Source organism: Tachypleus tridentatus, chromosome 10, assembly GCF_004210375.1.
Source record: "Tachypleus tridentatus isolate NWPU-2018 chromosome 10, ASM421037v1, whole genome shotgun sequence".
In the NCBI taxonomy this organism is placed as follows: Eukaryota; Metazoa; Arthropoda; class Merostomata; order Xiphosura; family Limulidae; genus Tachypleus; species Tachypleus tridentatus.
In genome coordinates, this window is record NC_134834.1 from 67,936,128 (window position 1) to 67,954,423 (window position 18,296).

Here is an 18,296-nt window from a genome sequence, read left to right on the forward strand (position 1 = left end):
AATCATTTTTTAAATAATTTTGTCATGAATACATATTTATAGAATTGGAACCTTTGACAATAAACATCTTGTTTAAATAAAAAGTATATTTTGCCAAGTACTTTAAAAATAACAGAAACAATCATTCTGCATTGATCTTTTAGTTAACAGTTGTCTGACTTTAAAAAACAATTCTGTAAACTTAAACGTCAGCTGCATTAACAAAGGAACTTTTTATGTAAAACAAATTATATATAACTGAAGGATTAAATATTGCTTATACAGACTCACCACTCTTGGGTGGACTAAACCCAGAATTGTACAAAGTTTCCTACGATAACACTGGAGAGGATTTTTTTTTTCCGGATGGCCACAAAGGTCGCCTCTGGTTCAGTTTGGAATATGATGCTACAAAAGAAAGGCTTGTTGTGCAGTTAATAAAAGGAAAGAATTTTCCTTCAAGAACACTGGGATCTGTCAACTGCTGTGATCCGTTTGTAAGGTAGACTGTAAGAAAATCGTGTAATGTGGATTTATGCAAATTACTTTATTCGTGATGATGGGAAACCCACTAGAAGTAAAAGTGTATCTCAGGACGGCTGGTATGAGTGTTAACACTTTTACCAAAATAAAGCAAGGAGTAACGTTTCTATCTGAATCTTTGTTAACCTAAAGATGGGTTAAGAAGGTCGAAACGTTGTTCTCTGCTTTATTTTAGTAAAAGTGTTAACACCCATACCAGTTGTCCTGATGTACAAATTAATTTATTGTCAACTATATAATTGTCATTTAGAATTTTTTGTTATTTATTTAAAGATATATACCGATAGATAAGAGACTCGAATAAAAAAGTAAACTTCTTTAAGCACATGAAAAGAAATGTAAAGCCCATACTATTGAGGAGGGGGGGGGGTAAAAAGCGAGTTTAGCCCGGCATGGCCAGGCGGGTTAAGGCGTTCGACTAGTAACCTAAGGGTCGCCGGTTCGAATCTCCGTAACACCAAACATGGTCGTCCTTTCAGCCGTGGGGGCATTATAATGTGACGATCAATCCAACTATTCGTTGGTAAAAGAGTAGCCGAAGAGTTGGCGGTGGGTAATAACGACTAGTTGCCTTTCCTCTAGTCTTACACTGCTAAATTAGGGACGGCTAGCACAAATAGCTCTCGTGTAGGTTTGCACGAAATTCAAAAACAAACAACAAGCCCAGTTAAACACACAAAGTTCAGACACTAGCAAATTGAAAACAGATAATATGTAGGATACCATCGCTACAAAACCAAGTTAGTCTTTAATATCAAATGTTACATATACATTACTAAAGAATGATACCTACCTAGTTAAGTAAAAAAGAGAAACAGTAACCAGTAATAATAAAAAATACTTCCTATGACAAACAACTAAGGTAAAATTAGATCAAGAATGAAAAAAAAACTATCACACATTGAATATAAACATAATATAGTTAATTCAATCTTTTTTATAGAGAAAAGTAAATGGTAAGTTAAAATGTAAAATTATTATATTTTAAAATAGTTGACAACTGTATTTAAGTCATTATTATGGCCTATTTCGGGTAATACTTAAATCATTAGATCTTGATACATGGGTAAAATAATCACTATCTACAACACAACGCAAACGAATGGAGAGAAATAACTTTGCCTTATAGTACCTGAGCATAGGGCCCTTTCTAGGGTTGAGCTTCCTCCCCACGATAGAACAAAAATAACCACATATATATGCAAAAACGGCTCGTTTGGGTTGAGAAAATATTTTACATATAAGAGCGAACAACGTTTCGACCGAAGAATCCAAACAGCCGTTTTTGCATATATATTTCTCTACAAGTGAGTTTTCTCGACATCACTGAAAAATAACCATATTTTCAATGTATTAGTACATTAGAAGTGTGAAATGGGTGACTGTGAAAAAATAACCTATTTTCACATATATTTTTACATGGATATCCATAAAAGTACCCTAAGGAAAAAAGAGATATTCTGTTAAACTCCTCATCAAAAAAACAAGAAAACTCTATCAGTTTATGTGATACCTTAACAACAGTGGTGCTAAAATAAAGCTTATTTAATGTCTTATATTGTGTGACATAATTTACATTATTCCTATGGTTATTCTGGTAGAACAAAGCAATACCATGTTTTCCTAATGTATTAGTATCCCCTTAGTCCAAAGTCTGAGACTTGAACAAGTTTCTTTAATATTGAGTAAATGGTGGAAAGATAGATCGGTGGGGCGTGCAGAAAGGGCGTATAATGTACAGCTGCGATTGTTAAGTCCTCAAATGAGTTGCGTCCCCTTCATGCAGGTAGATTTTGTGTATCCTTTTTTCATTTATGATGACGCTGTGCATTCGGAAAAGTTTCCACAACAGATTCATGGTGTCAGTATATTTCTAGTTTGGAACATTTGCTTGCATTGCCATTATTGAAGTATTTGATACTGCAAGCCCTCTTGGAAGCTTCTTGTACCTAGACAGTGAGGTAAACATACAATCACTCGGTATCCTTCACCATGGTTAAATCAAAACGGAGCAGAAAGATGAAGCATTTACCCATACCACGTCTACCAGAAAGAACTTAATAATGCTAGACAAGAAGTACAAACACCTATGCTGCCATTAAATGTATAACCTACATGGTTAAAAGTTTGAACATAGATATGAAAAATACCCTTCTGTCATAATTTAGAAATTTAAAAGAAAAAATAAGAAAAATAGTTTTGATATTTCTTCTTGTATGACCAATTCTGAAGTGGAAATATATTTAGAAAACAATACTTAGATTCTACCCTTTAAGTTTATATTCGGCGCTGAATACATATCTTGCTGAGAATGGTATCATAGAAACCCTCAATATTCTATTACATTCAGAGCAACTAATTGGACATTTCTTGTACAGTACTGTCGCCATAGTATTTGTAGCGGACTTGCCGTCAAAGATCTTATCTTTCTTGTCGAAGTTCTCAATTGTTCCGTCGATCTGTGTGTTGTTATTTTGTTCTCCAAAACGTTGAATTATAAACACTTTGGTTTTCTAGTCTAGTGATACGGATATCAGGAATCTTTGGACTTCATCATAAGACACATAATATCCAAGGAAAAATAATTCGTAAGTCAGCTGTTTGCATCTGAAGTTGTGGTAAACTCTCAGTGCAAGACCCAGTGTTATTTGCTTACTGACGTTCTGACTCTGTCTTATAATGTTATGACAAACAAAATGACTTTAAGATTGTTTTTCTTGTATTGTCGTCTTGATACATTTTCAAATGAACTTTTGTTTACACACCGAAGTATAAATGATCTGGAACCTATTTAGTGCATAGAATAATGCTGATGTTATTCCATGAAATGTATGTATCAGTGTCTTTAATAACTGACAACGTATTTCTTAATATATCTGTAGTCGTATGCAGTACTTAATCCTCCTCCAGATGGCTTCAACTCTTTCAATTAAAGCATCTCCTTCCGCTCTTAAAGACTTTCTGAGAGCATCGTCTGCAGTCATGACAAAATCAGATAATCCAGGTCTTTCTACGAACATATGTTCATCTCCATAGCAGTCTTTTAAGTTTTTCTTTTAATTTCGAAGACGATACTTGTCTTCACTTGCAAAGCACATTTTACAAAGCCTTGATGTAATCCGATCATACTGATAACAGGTTCGTAACAGTCATGTTCTTTAACATAACGATCTAGTTCAAATTTGATATTGTGACACTAAGAACTTTATCATAACGTGAAAAGTCCTCTTCACCTCTGGCTTTATTTCGAGCTGAGGCCATGTTTCCATCACTTATGTAATGCGAGTAACTACGAGTTTGCGTCAAATACACATAGATATGCGTGTGCCAGCATTCTGTGATGGACAATGTCATGAAGATATTCAGTTACTACAAAGAATACCTTCTCTATAGTGGTCTTACCAGTTCCAATTAAAATCTGAGTTAATTTAACATCTCGCTTGTATACATGAACGCATATAAAACAGACACGTTTTATGTTAAATTATCATGTAGTGCTTATGATACTTTACCTACTGCGCTGTTCGATGCTTCGAATGAGGAGGATTCATAGTTTGTCGAATCATCTTTGCTATGAGATTCATGCATGTAGCATTTGGATCTACTTTTGTATGATGACCAACACAACTTGTGAAAGACGGTCTTAGTTTTGCCTGAAAGAATGTCACTTTATAGTGACCACAAGAGTTCATACACATCATCTTTCCTCTGACACAGAAGACTGCTTTAAGTTCTTCTGGAGTTGGATTATACAGAACAGTGTCATCACCTTTATACTTTGTCGGTGTTTTAATAATATGATACAGTTTCTAGCATTAAATAACGATGTATCTGCTTATTCTGAATCCATCTTTCACCCAGGTATGTAAATCCCTGAGAAACCTACCTGAAAGCACAACAGATTAAAAATGCCATGTTAACTACTTCACTACAATCTAAATTAAGACTCAGGTTAAGCTAGTTTGATCAAGCTATTCCTAATTTTATTAAGCAGCGAGTAAGGTGAAAGACGCTCATAAAATATGCGAAAAAATCGCTGAAATAAAATGTCTCGTAATTAATCAGTATATATAAATTCACTTGGCATTATCCTAGCACGTACACAAAAAACAATTTCTTGAGTGAGATGTAATACATGTTATACATACAGTTATTTCTTCCAGATTTTGTTAGTCTTCCAAACATTAAAATATATATCATATCACCGCAATATATATGGTTTATTTTATCCTATGAAAAACCAGTTTTAATTCAACCTTGATACAGATATACGTTAAGTAGCTTGTATAAGTTGTCTTGAAATGTTGATTAGTTAAATATTGTTAAATAAGAAAGGCGCTACATTAAACTCCACATCAGTACAATTTTTTTTTAAAATGTTAAAAGAAGTGATGATGCTATTGCAGATTTAGTAATTTAGGATGCAGATTTTGGGGGTAAGTTTTTTGAGAAAGAAATATGTGGAATTCATGTTTAATAATATGTCAAAACAAATATTTCACAACCATATTTTTGGATTTATGTTTGTTTTTGAATTTCGCGCAAAACTACACGAGAGCTATCTGCGCTAGCAGTCCCTAATTTAGCAGTGTAAGGGAAGGCAGCTAGTCATCACCACCCCGCCAACTCTTAGGCTACTCTTTTACCAACGAATAGTGGAACTGACATACACATTATAACGCCCCCACGGCTGAAATTGCAAGCATGTTTGATGTGACGGGGATTCGAACCCGCAACCCTTGGATTACGAGTCGAGTGCCTTAATCACCTGGCCTTCTGGGCCTTGAACTTTAGAGATACTAGTTCATCAGAAAATTATAGTGCTTTGTTCAAACAGATTAATCACACTAATAATATACATTATGTCATACAGTATTGAAAGTTATTATATCAGCTTTATTTTGGTACCACTTTTGTTAAAGTACCACATAAACTGGCGGAATTATTCATGATTTTCCACGCGTCGTTCCGCAGCACATTTCTTTTTACCTAGAATAGCTGTGGATAGCCATACAAAAATATATGTGAAAAAGGGTTATTTTTCACAACTATCCATTTCATACTTCTAACAAACCAATGCATAAAAAATATGGTTGTATTTTCGAGGAGTACCTCTAATTTCTAGGCCCTTTATGAAATGGTTAACTAAGCAACTTAGGTTTTAATGTAGATCAATATTTTGAATTATTATCTGCAAACCAATTAAAGTAAACTAAATTTGCGTGAACGATTTAAAGAGCTTTAACTGTATGTTAACTAAAACTGAAGCTTTTTCCAATAGATTAAAGATAAGTTTGTGTGTTTCACAAGTTGTCAAGATATCTAAGTAAATCCAGTTAAATAAGCTGTTTTTCTTTTTTTTCCAGAATTTTCTTGCTTCCCGATGAGCGCCGCTACCTTCAGACAAAAATAAAGAAGAAAACGTGCAACCCTAAATTTGAAGAAACTTTTGTTTTCCAGGTAAGGACATAATGGTTCTTTATCATATAAGCAATTTTTTCAAGTGAAAACCTAATAAAATGTTATTTTTCGAAAAAAAATAGATATTTTAAGATTTGACAGTCAAACGAGTTTGTAAATCACTAATTTTGTATTTTATTTTTACTTCAGTATTTCGAATAACATTTTAGTGTGTTTTTTTCTTTTCAATTCCAATAACAAATTGTATGAACCAAATAATGTAAGACTTTATTAATTATTGTTTCACTTGCTTGTTCTCGCAAATTTCACCTGAAAGAATTGGATATCTATTGTTAGACGAACAGAAACGTGAAATGTGATGTATTTTCATACAACTCTTTATTGTCTGAGAAACCTCTTTACCATTAGCTTATCAGTTTGACATTCTATATATTAATATTAAGCAATTCACAGAAACTTTTCATCTCTAGATTCCCAATAAAGCAATAGAAGAACGGACTCTGAAATTCACGGTTTTCGACAGTGATAGAGGAAAGAAGTACAACATCATAGGTCACGTGGTTTATCCTCTGAAAGACGTTGACGTCACCACCAATGAAAATGTCATCATTTGGAGAGACTTGGAAAAGGTTGTGGATGAGGTATGTTTGATTAAAATTCCTTACATAGAAGTTTCTTCAGTAAGTTTTAATTAACGTAGATCACTTTTTGGATCAGATAGACAGTTTTAATTAAAGCAGATCACTTTTTGGATCATATAGAGAGTTTTAATTAAAGTAGATCACATTTTGGATTAGATAAATTGTTTTAATCAACGTAGACCAGTGTTTCAGATCAGATAGTTTTAATATATATTTGCCACTAAGCTATTTGTGTGTTTTAAAGAGCTAAAATAAGTTCTACTTAATTGTTTTATCGTACCTCTAAAATTGTTCAAAATATTTTTTTCGTAGTGAAGTTTTTCGTAAAAATTGTGGTCATTATATGATAATTATATATTTAAATATATGACAATTTTCCAAAAAGCGTGACAAAACTTTAAACTTTTCAAAACATGGCAATTTCTTTGCAGTGAAACATTTTTAATATATTGTGGTAATTATATGATAATTATCTGTTATATATATGATAATTTTCTGGAGAAAGTCTGACAAATCTTTTCATGCATAAACATGTGTGCTTTAAAGACGATACATAACCTGCTGGATAGGTATGAAGAGTCTTGAATTTACAAGTTCCAAGTACACCGGCCTGTTTTAATTTAGTTTTTAATTGTATCTTTAAAATGCTATCAAAATCGAACGAGAGGAACAGGTCGGATTTGGTTTTAATTAATAATTTTGAATCTCTGAAGAAAAGGATCTCAATCATATAAACTTGCTCCAAACCGTTGCACCACTAGAGGGCTTGACCATTTGTAATTCTTATTATTATTATTTTCTTACTAGCTTACAACAAAAACAACTTGATATATTGCACCCAAACCGTTTGAAGAATATTAGATAAGATACTGCGAAGATCGTAGGGGTATTTAGGGAGCAAACCCTAATATTATCTATGAAGTGAAGTATTAAAACAAAAATTAATACAAATAATATTAAACTATGTTATAGACATTTTTGGAATAACTACTTTAAAAGACGTGAAAGTTTATTTAAAGCGATGTTTTAGACGAATATGTTTTAGTTGAAAAGGCTGTTTTTTTATTAGTGAAATAATATATGCGATTAGTAAGGGCTCTGTCTTAGCCTCAGCATATATTTGCCCATTACTGTACATTATATATAATATATTAGCATAATATTTGAGACGAAGAAAAATAAACACGTCATAAGCATGCAAAATAGTGTATTATATAAATAAAGTACGATCACTTAATTCCAGTTTGTTTCTAAGTTCAGTTCTCGTGCATTTTTCAGGTTTCACTCCGTTTACTGTGACTTTAGAAAACACTTTATAATAATTACGAATCTCTCCTTTTAGGTATGAAATCTGTTACTGCGTTGTTTTCTACTTCCAAAGATTTACTTGTCTCTACAAATTTGTTAAAAAACTTATAATATAGAATTAACGATCTTAGACTAACATTTTCTTGACCATTCAGTCTTTAGGCCATAAGTTCTGGGAGAGTTATCGTTTATTCATGATTGACAAGCACCAAATTTCTATAAGCATTGATGGAGAACTTAGAAACTCTTATACATTCCTTCTAAAGAAATCAATTAGCCTTCAAAGAAACCGTCATTTGTCGGTACAAAGAAATGTAAACTAATACACATAGATCCAACAAAAAAAAAACGTGAAACCAATTAAACAAAATACTACTACAAATGAAAGAAACAACACAATCTCAGAAAACCTTTACTTTTACCTACGCAGAACCGACTTACGCACACCACAACTATACTGCGCCACCAAACCTCACAAACGCGATTGTCCTCTACGACCCATTATGTCGACCTATGAATCATTTAACTACAACCTCGGTAAATATATAGCGTGGACATTTTTTAAATATGTAACAAAAATCCCCAGAAAAATCACCCATACTGGATTATACATTCTCTGGAACTCTGCGCATAAAAAAACAAAATCTCATCATATTATGAAACCAAATAAACACAGCCACAAAACTATGTTCACCTGATAAAATTAATGATGAAATCAACAAATTAAAACAACACTTCATTAACATCAACAAATTTCCTCAAATAACCGTACAAAAAATTATACACACACTTAGACCAACAACAAACAAATAATAATAAATTCCAAGATACAACAAACTACAAAACCTTATACTGCTGCATACCATATGTTCCAATTTCAAATAATTTATTAATAAAACACCACGAAGTCTGTGTGTTTTCTTCTCATAGCAAAGCCACATCGGGCTATGTGCGGAGCCCACCGAGAGGAATCAAACCCCCTGATTTTAACTGTGTAAATCCGTAAACTTACCGTAAGCTGTACTAGCAGGGATCCACCAATGAGCAACCTTGCTCTATTAGTATTCAGTGATGTCAAGAAAACCCACTTGTAGAGAAAAATATATATGTAAAAACGGCTCGTTTGGGTCGAAAAAATTTCTTTACGTAAAAAATTTTCTCAACCCAAACGAGCCGTCTTTACCTATATATTTTTCTATTAGTATTAATAGGGTTAATAATTATGTCAGCCCTAAACACGCCCTACTCTTCTCATTATTCAAGATATACACAAATAAATGAAACAAAAAACGTCCCTAACATATATATAAACTTATACACCTGAGTTGTCTATGTTTTCACAACGAAACAAAAGGTCTGAAATACTTGAACCGCAATACTAAATATTACACTATCTGATACTCGGCTCTAACATAACATACAATTCGAAATACAACGTTTAAAAACGACATGTACCAGTACTTCGCTACTGGACACGAGAAAATAACGTTACGAAATATACAGTAAATTACTTCTGGGATTTATAAACACAGAACACCATTTCTGATTTATGACAAACGAGACAGATACTTATAAAAGCCCTATTATACAGCCAAAAAGGGAGTTAGCCATAATCTATCAGGTAAAAAAGAATCAGTTGTAAGCGTTGCAGTTCTTACATTATAATACACGATGCCTCTATAAATTTAATAACATGTTGTGGAAAGAATGAATTTTTTATACTGTTAGTGAGCAGTAGACAGCACATAACGCCTTGTATATATATATCATTAGTGAGCACAAAATTACACAAATGTACTGCATTATAACATACAAAACTGATGCGTTAAACTATTTTCTTGCCTTTTAAATTATGCCTAACTCTCTCTTCTTCTCTCATTTATTTGTAGAATAACTTCATCAAGTTCCAACATCTTGTTCTTCATAAACTTGAAATGGTTTTATGTTTCCAACGTACGTGTAACTTCGTACTGTTTCCATAGCCCCGCCCCCCAGTGGCACAACGGTATGTCCTCAAACTTATGTTTACTAGAAACCGGGTTTCGATACCTATCGTGGACGGATCACATATAGTGCTTTGTGCTTAATAACAAACAACAACATCATTCCACAAGTCATGTTATGTAGATATTATGGCATCTTTGCGCAGGTCCTGTAATTTTGTACTGGTACAAGTTGTTTTCAGCTATTATTTCAAAATTTGCACCATCATACAGTTGAATATCAACTGGCGTAACATTTAATACTGAATCTGGATTTCTAAAAAGCATTTGACAACGTGCCATAAGTGTTTGACATCTCTTATTTCGTCGCAAAAATATATAGAAATAGAGTACGTAGGTTTCATTTTGTATTAATAATGTGTTATATTGAAGTTAGTTTAGTGTTTCTTGAAACATTGGAGAAAACTTCGTTGTAGTGGGTCGTGTCATAAATCAATAAAGCATATGTAGGGACTTGATATACTTACGAACCGTATTAGTACAGCTCAGCATAACCCTTTTTATTATGGCTCAAAACTTCTGCACAGCGCGAAATTACATCCGCGTGATTAAAAATGAACGTATTTGCGTTAGAGGTTTGTTTGGTTTGAATTTCGCATAAAGCTATACAGGGCTATTCTGTGCTAGCCGTCCCTAATTCAACAGTGTAAGACTAGAAGGAAGGCAGCCAGTCATCATCAACCATCGCCAACTCTTGGGTTACTCTTACTGAGAGGGCCGACTACAACAAAATGAAAAAAAAATTGTGAATTTTTAGTTAGTGCAAAAACTCATAATCAGTGCTAACGATGATAATGATGACAAAAATTTTCAGTTTAAGAAAAGAGAAAAATAATTCTAAGTTTTTAGTTGGTGCAAAAAGTCATAGTCAGTGCCAAAGAAATCACCAAAAAGGTACTTTCTATCACTTTAATATTATTATCGTGTAAGACAATTCCTACTTTCATATTATTAAAAGCTGCGTTATTTGTAACTTTTAATTGGTTATCTTGAATCCAAACATTATTATTTAATGATTTGTCTTACAAACATCATTAGTCAGTTTTAAAATTTATAACTATATATAACTGAAAATTCGTATAATGAGTTATTTCGAAATACTGACTAAATATGGAAAAATGTTAAGAATAAACTTGTCTATACTCGAAATATAAATATTTCTTATAAAAAGAAAAGGGTGGCTGCAAGTAAAAAAACAGGTTTGCTCAAAAGGGTAAGTGATAAAATAAAAAAAAAATCCTCATAGATTTAAATTGATTGGAATGACGGGAAATTTAAAAGATTACAAAAGATCAAGAAAGTTGGTGAAACAGGAAATTAGGACATCAGCAAGGATGTATAAGAAAAAGTTAGTTTAAAATATAAAAATAAACAAAAGGATTTATTTAAATACGTTGAGGTTAAACAAAATGTTAGAATAGGAGGTAAGTCCCTGGGAGGATGATAATGGAATGTTGGTACCTAATGAATAAGTGATGGCTGAGTTATTAGATTTTGCTTTTTCTTCTATTTTTACTGAAAAGATTTAAGCAGTATTCCACGTCTTGAACAGCTTATGAGAACAAAAAAGATGACTGCCTTAACTCTGAGCTGGTTAAGAAAAAATTGGGAAGTTTAAAAAAAGATAAGTCTACTGAACCAGATACTATTTCCCAAAGGTTTTGAATAACGTTAAAAATTGGATATGTGAACCATTTGCTGCATTTTTTTGTCAGCTCTTTAATAAAAATTGTCCCAGTAATTATAGGCCTATTAGTCTTACATCAGTTGAAGGAAAAGGTTTAAAAAATCTGGTAAAAGATGCTTTGCAAAGTCATTTAACATGGTTTATAATTTTATTGGATAATCAATGGGATTTTACTGCGGGGAAATCTTGCCATATAAATCTAAAGACATTCTTTGAAAAGGTCACTGTTTATGTAGATGAGTTTAAGGGTGTAGTTTTGGTGAATCTGGATTTCTAGAAAGCATTTGACAACGTGCCATATAAAGGTTTGCGAAAAATATCTCTATAGATATGGAGGTAAGTTAGTAAATTGGATAAAAGAGTGACTGGATGCAAGAAATCAGTGGGTTGTTACAAATGAGGTATAATCAAAGTTGATTAATGTCACGAGTAGCGTACCTCAGGGCTCAGTCTTAGGACCTTTACTCCTTTTGATTTACATCAATGACCTAGATGAAGGAATGATCGGTAAATTACTTAAATTTGCTGATGATATTAAGGTCTTGAGTGTTGCCAAATGTGAAGAGGATGATGCTTATTTACAAAAGAATTTAGATCATTTAATAAGTTAGGCAACTAAATGGAAGTTAGGTTTTAATTATAATAAATCCAACATAATGCATTTAAAAGAAAAGCTACTAGAATGGTGCCTCAGATGGAGGGGTTGTCATAGGAGGAAAGTTCGAGTTTTCTAAAATTGTTTTCACTTGAAAAAAGGAATAATTAACGAGGTCTGATTAAGGCGTTTAAGATTATAAATGGAATAGATAGTGTTAATGTATCATCCTTTTTTTATAATTAACAATGAGAATAGCAGGACTAGGGGACACAAGTATAAATCTTGGGAAAATAAGAATTATCTTCAGCTAAGATTTTTTTTTTTTTTAACAGAGTGGCTCGCCTCTGGAACGAGTTGCATTCCGATGTTGTGGAGACAGTAACTTTAAGTGATTTTAGGAAAAAGCTTGATAACTATATGAATTATTAGAGTTGGCTTTAAGATTTTTTTTTAATTTACAATAGTTTAATTTAAAGAATGTGACAACCGAGATGGGCTTATAGGTCCCTTTTTGTTATTAAACATTATGTTATGTTAAGTTAATATTCCATGAACTTGGGAAAGATTTGCGTAGACTTTGATAAATTTGAGTGAATGAATTACATATTTGGAAATAATAAGTTAGGCTTTGGGTGAGTTTTGGTGTGAATCATTTAAACGCCCTATCGAGATATATTTAATTATTACTATAACGTTCTTCAATAACTGAGGTTCAGTTAATGAGCTTGTGGATTCTTCTGCTTTATTCTCACTCTAGGCTGAACTCTTACTTAATATTATATCTTTCACTTAACTGAATTTTCTTCATCAGTCCTATTGTTTCCTGTTATCGTCCGTATAAGTTATTGCATTACAACTATCTTAATCTGACCGATTTTTCGATTTTTCGTAAGTTTCTTGTTCGATCACATCAATCAAATCTTTCTTAAGCGTTTTAGTTAGTTGTGTACTATATTTTTTTTATTAATATTAAGAAGTGATTATCCATTTTTACTGTAGATTTATTGAAAATATTGACGTTGTCTTCTTTCTGCCAGTTTATTGTCTCCACAGTTTGTGTGGCTCGAGTTATACAAACCAACACGTTGTGTTTTCGCTACTAAATTATCCGTTTTTGATTTCTATATTATTTTACCTAAGAGTTTTCTCTTTTTTGCATACCTACAAATCCTGCAATTAAAACATTACATCTACACGAAGTCTATCTATGCTAAACCTTAATTTAGTAATGATAGGCTAAAGGAAAGACACCACATACCATCAGCTCTTGTGCTTCTCTTTTACCAACAAATAATAAGATTGTCATATTATATCGCATCCATGGGTGAAAGGGTGACAGGAACTTACGACCCTCATACTGCGTATCGAGTGCTTTTACCACCAGGCTTTAACCACCAAGTACAATGACAACCCTCTGAAAAGTAACTCAACTGTCTTGAGATTTTACAAAGTTTAGTATCATGAATCACGATAGTGGTTCATAACAGGGATTGCAAGGAATTGCGCAAAACCCTAAAAGAACCTTCGGGTATAAAGCACATTAAATAGTTAAGATTCAACTCAAACAACACGTTAAAATTTTTACTATCTGCAGTCAGCCATACATACATAAAAATAAACAAAAAAAAAGCACACGTTAGACTTACAAGAGGGAAAAAATCCTCTCATAATTTCCCGTTAGTAATTTGTTTGAAGTTCAGAAAAAATTAATATAATGGGCTGTCTGTGCTTTGCCCACCAAGGGTAACGAAACGTAAACTCTATAACTTGAGGGCCTGCCCGTTTGTAATTCTTCTCATTATTTTTTTACCAGCTTACAAGACAAACAGCTCAGTATATTGCACCAAATCTTCTGTAAAGTATTAAATAAGATACTGCGAAGGTCGTAGGGGTACTAAGGAAGCAAACTCTTATATTATGTATGAAGTGAAAGCATAAAACAAAAATAAATACAAATAATATTAATACACATGTTATACACATTTTTGTAATAATTACTTTAAAAGAGTGAAGTTTTTACTTAAAGCGGTGTTTTAGATAAATATATTTTATTTAAAAATGCTGTTTTTATATTGGTGAAATAATATATACGATGAGTGAGAGTCTACACATATATTTACCCATTGCTGTGCATTATATGTAAACAATTTAATTACAGCAACAAACGCTCACTGTATTCTCGAAAAAATCCCCATGACAATCTCCAGCTGCAACTCGAACTAATGTTATCAAACAGTCAATAACTACAGTAAATGATCATGATCCATATCAGCTAGCTTCTGTTTATTATTACTACAATGTATAAGGTTAACTAACAAATCAAGTATTCCATTGCTCATAATTGAGCATAAAAAATCTAGCAAATAAAATTTTTAAAAATGGAATTAAAAACTTGCATATATGGACGTAAAACAGTAAGGAAATAGAGCTGCAAATACTGTATTTACTCAAATTACAAACCCATATTTTAGCACTATGCTGTTTTCCGGAATTATATCGGTGGAGTTAAAGTAAGTGTTTCTAGTTTGACTAAATAATGTCTACAGTGCCTCCAACCTTATTTCCTCATTTTTTTACGATTCCTATTTGCAAGTTTTTAAATTCACCTTTTTTATTTATCTTATTTATATTATTATTATTATTCCCTTCTCTAGTTCCATGTACATATATAATCTGTACATCAGTAGTATATATTTCTATACGTTTATACACTGTGAAGTCAGAATACTTTGGTTCAGATATATGTATATTTATACACTATAAGATTAGAAGCCTTTAATGTAACTTCCGTATGAACTTCCAAGACCCAGTTATTTCGCCTTACACAAGCTGTATATTATGTCATATCATCTTCAGTTTATCCAATCAAACTCATTACACTTCTTTAAACAAATGTAATTACTTGAATTTTAATTAACACAGACCTGAATTACATGACTCAATTGTAAAATATATTTCTGTACCCACCAGTTAAACTTTAAATGTTTCCGCGAGATTTTTGTTTCATGACAACTAATCATATAATCCAAAGATCTTCTAACAAGAGCATCGTTACAGCCCTAGAATCTAGGTTCAGTTCCCCACAGTAGACACAACAGATAGCCCAATGTAGCTTTGCTCTAAAGCAGATAAACAAATAATTGTCTTTAACAAATACATCATTAGTTGAACGCAAACTGGAAGAAGAAAATTCTTTAACTTCTGGATGTATTTCTTCTCTAATTACTGGTTTTAATCTACCAGAATCACATGTCTTGAGATAATTGACTTTCCTTTATTATAGGTAAAAGATAACTGCAGTAAATATCACTAAATGTTCTTTTTGACAGAATTAAATAAACATAACCTTAAACAGGTGTTATTATGTTTATACATAACATTGCTTATTTAATTCCTCGCACCTTCGAGTTGTGTATAGTATATACCCTAAATTAGCAGGTACATTATAAAAGAAAACTGAACTCGCCAAACTAAACCAAGAAAAACATAATAACTTACATACTGGCTAGATTTTTCAATAACATGAACACATTTACAATTCTCTTAATTCCTTACGTGTTAGTTTACTTTAATAACAAATCGTCAAGCTTATCACAGTTATGACGTATGTTGCGTGAATGATGATAAACTTAATAACGTCTATCAACCATACACGAATAGGGTCGACTACACTTACAGATTTTGAACACTAGTGTAACTAATTGCACATGGCTCGTTAAAGATAACAGTTTTTATGTGAGTTAAAACTGCTGGCTTTTTTTTTCTGAATACTAATTCTAAATAGCTATAGCTATTTTGCGTGGTTCCATCACCTACGAAAGGTTATGAAATACTCATAAGGCCAACATCGCACACTCTTGTGACATACCTAAATTTTAATAGCTTCAAACACATCTTGATGTTCGACAATTTTTTCTCGTTGGAATTATGATTTCGTGTTCACTTGTAAGATCTTTGCCAGCACTTTTTATTTGGCAAGTTTGATTTTAACGTGTTTTTATCCTCGATCGTTTTACCACTTGAGCATAACTTAGCCTTAAAATGGGAGAGTCAACAATTTAATTACGCACATGAGTCAACTGTCTGTTTGTGTTAAACTAATGGTTAAATAAACGAAGAATTCTACGGTTAAAGTAACTTAGAAAAAACTGTTTTAGTATTAATAAAAGTAACACTAAAATTTTATACGTACACAAAATGTGTTCTTTTAAACTCACATGAAATTACTCTTGTAAGACGAATTTAATACCTTTCACATTCACCACTTTGGTTTGAATTTCGCGCGAAATTACACGAGGGCTACCTGCACTAGCCGTCTCTAATTTAACAGTGTAAGACTAGTAAAAGGGCAGCTGGTCGTCACCACCCACCGCTAACTCTTGGACTACTATTTTATCAAAGAATAGTCGTATTGACTGTCACATTATAACGTCCCGGTGGCTGAAAGGGAGAGCAAGTTTGGTGTAACAGGGATTCGAACCCGCGACCCTCGGATTACGGGTAAAGGGCCTTAACCTTGCTATACTGGGCCCGCATTCGTCGGCCATTTTACGTAAATAAATAGATAAATGAATAGTCAAAGCTATATTGTTATTGGATAGGTATTACATAAGTTAAAGTATTGACACATGTAGTAAAAGTGTATAGAAGCACTACGGAGCTTAAAGTTATAAAAGCAGCATATGCTTTAATCTAATTCAGAATTCTAAATAAGTAACGTACAAATCGTAAATGGTAATAGTATAGTCTGCAAGGTGTTCGGAATAGTATACAGAACTCCGTAGGCTAAAAGAAAATCACCTTTTTTTAGTCAACATTTACATATTTTAGTGTTTTTTTGTTTTAGAATTAAAGAGATGGAAAACGCGAACGACTGGTAGTAAAGATAACCGTGCTTTCCTTTCTCTTTAAAAACTCACCTGTTTTGTTGTTCTGTTTACAACTCAACTTTCCTAAAATAATTTTTTCGTTATCATTGTCTTAACTCACATTTTAAGACGTATAAAAAAAAACTGTATGTTTCCAAACAAACTTTGTGTGTTTGTTTGGAGAGGTTCAACTGTAGTAGTGTATCGTATCTCCAATATAATTATAACACAGACCTTCTGTCTCTAAAACGCGTATAAGATTAATCTGTGCATTTGTGATTTATTCAATGACTTGATGTGCACTTAAAAAAACATTGCTCAATCTACATAGCTTGTACTAAATGGAACATACTCTATACAGGTGAGATATTTATTAGGTTTATTGATTTCACATAAAAGTAATCGGGTAGGAATAGTGAGCAAGATAACAGGAGATTCAACAAAGAAAAACCTGAAATCACTGCCTCTGACTGAGATGTTAAAAAGGAAGAGAGTGAACAAAATTAGAATAGCGTGAAAATAATCTTTATCTGTTTTACAGTCACTGTCAAAATAAGTGTATTTACTTAAGACGCTGCCTTTACTAGAGCTTCTATATGTAGTTGTAAAGAAGAAAATCTATACCAGCCTGAGAAAATATTACATTATATGAAAAAAATCATAAAGTTATTCTTCTGAGAATGCATACGCTACTTTCGTCACTGTTGGTTAGTCCCATCTAAAATGCTCCCTCTCGTAGTTCACCAGTAAATCTAAGGAATTACAACACATAAAATCGTGTTTTGATATTCGCGGTGAAAAGAATATAAATAACAGCTTTGTCCTTAACAATAAGTAAACAAACACATCTTCGAAAAAATAATGTTTTCTCAAGATGTCACTTGGTCCACCAATGTAAAATTCACTGTCTACTTTAACAAACTGTGTTCAACTTAACATAAATCTCCGCATGTAAAAGCACGGAAAGTGAATGTGATACTATAAGTGAGTAAGCTTGAACAATAAGTACCTAGGGCAAAAGAAACATAACCACTCCTTTAATTACTATTTTACATTATACCTACATATACTTGTATGCATAAAATTTTTGAAACATATTGTAGTAATATTAGAGTTAAATATAGGTGTTAGAAAACACTAAACGTTCGTGCATAATACAAAATGTTGTATTATTTATTGTCTGGATAAAATGTGTCGAACTTTAAATGTTGAAAGAAACCGTAATTGGCATTCAGACTTATTTAAATG

General features: G+C 32.4%; 1 protein-coding gene across 5 annotated transcripts in view; it reads left to right on the forward strand.

The window, feature by feature from the left end:
• LOC143229483 (synaptotagmin-15-like) overlaps positions 1 to 18,296 on the forward strand; it is a 68,574-nt gene that overhangs the window by 43,361 nt on the left and 6,917 nt on the right. For all 5 annotated transcript variants that reach the window (XM_076461862.1, XM_076461863.1, XM_076461865.1 and 2 more), the window contains 3 exons: positions 265 to 481; positions 5,889 to 5,982; positions 6,414 to 6,584. In XM_076461862.1, the coding sequence (XP_076317977.1) occupies positions 265 to 481; positions 5,889 to 5,982; positions 6,414 to 6,584 (482 nt within the window). The remainder of the gene's footprint in view (positions 1 to 264; positions 482 to 5,888; positions 5,983 to 6,413; positions 6,585 to 18,296) is intronic.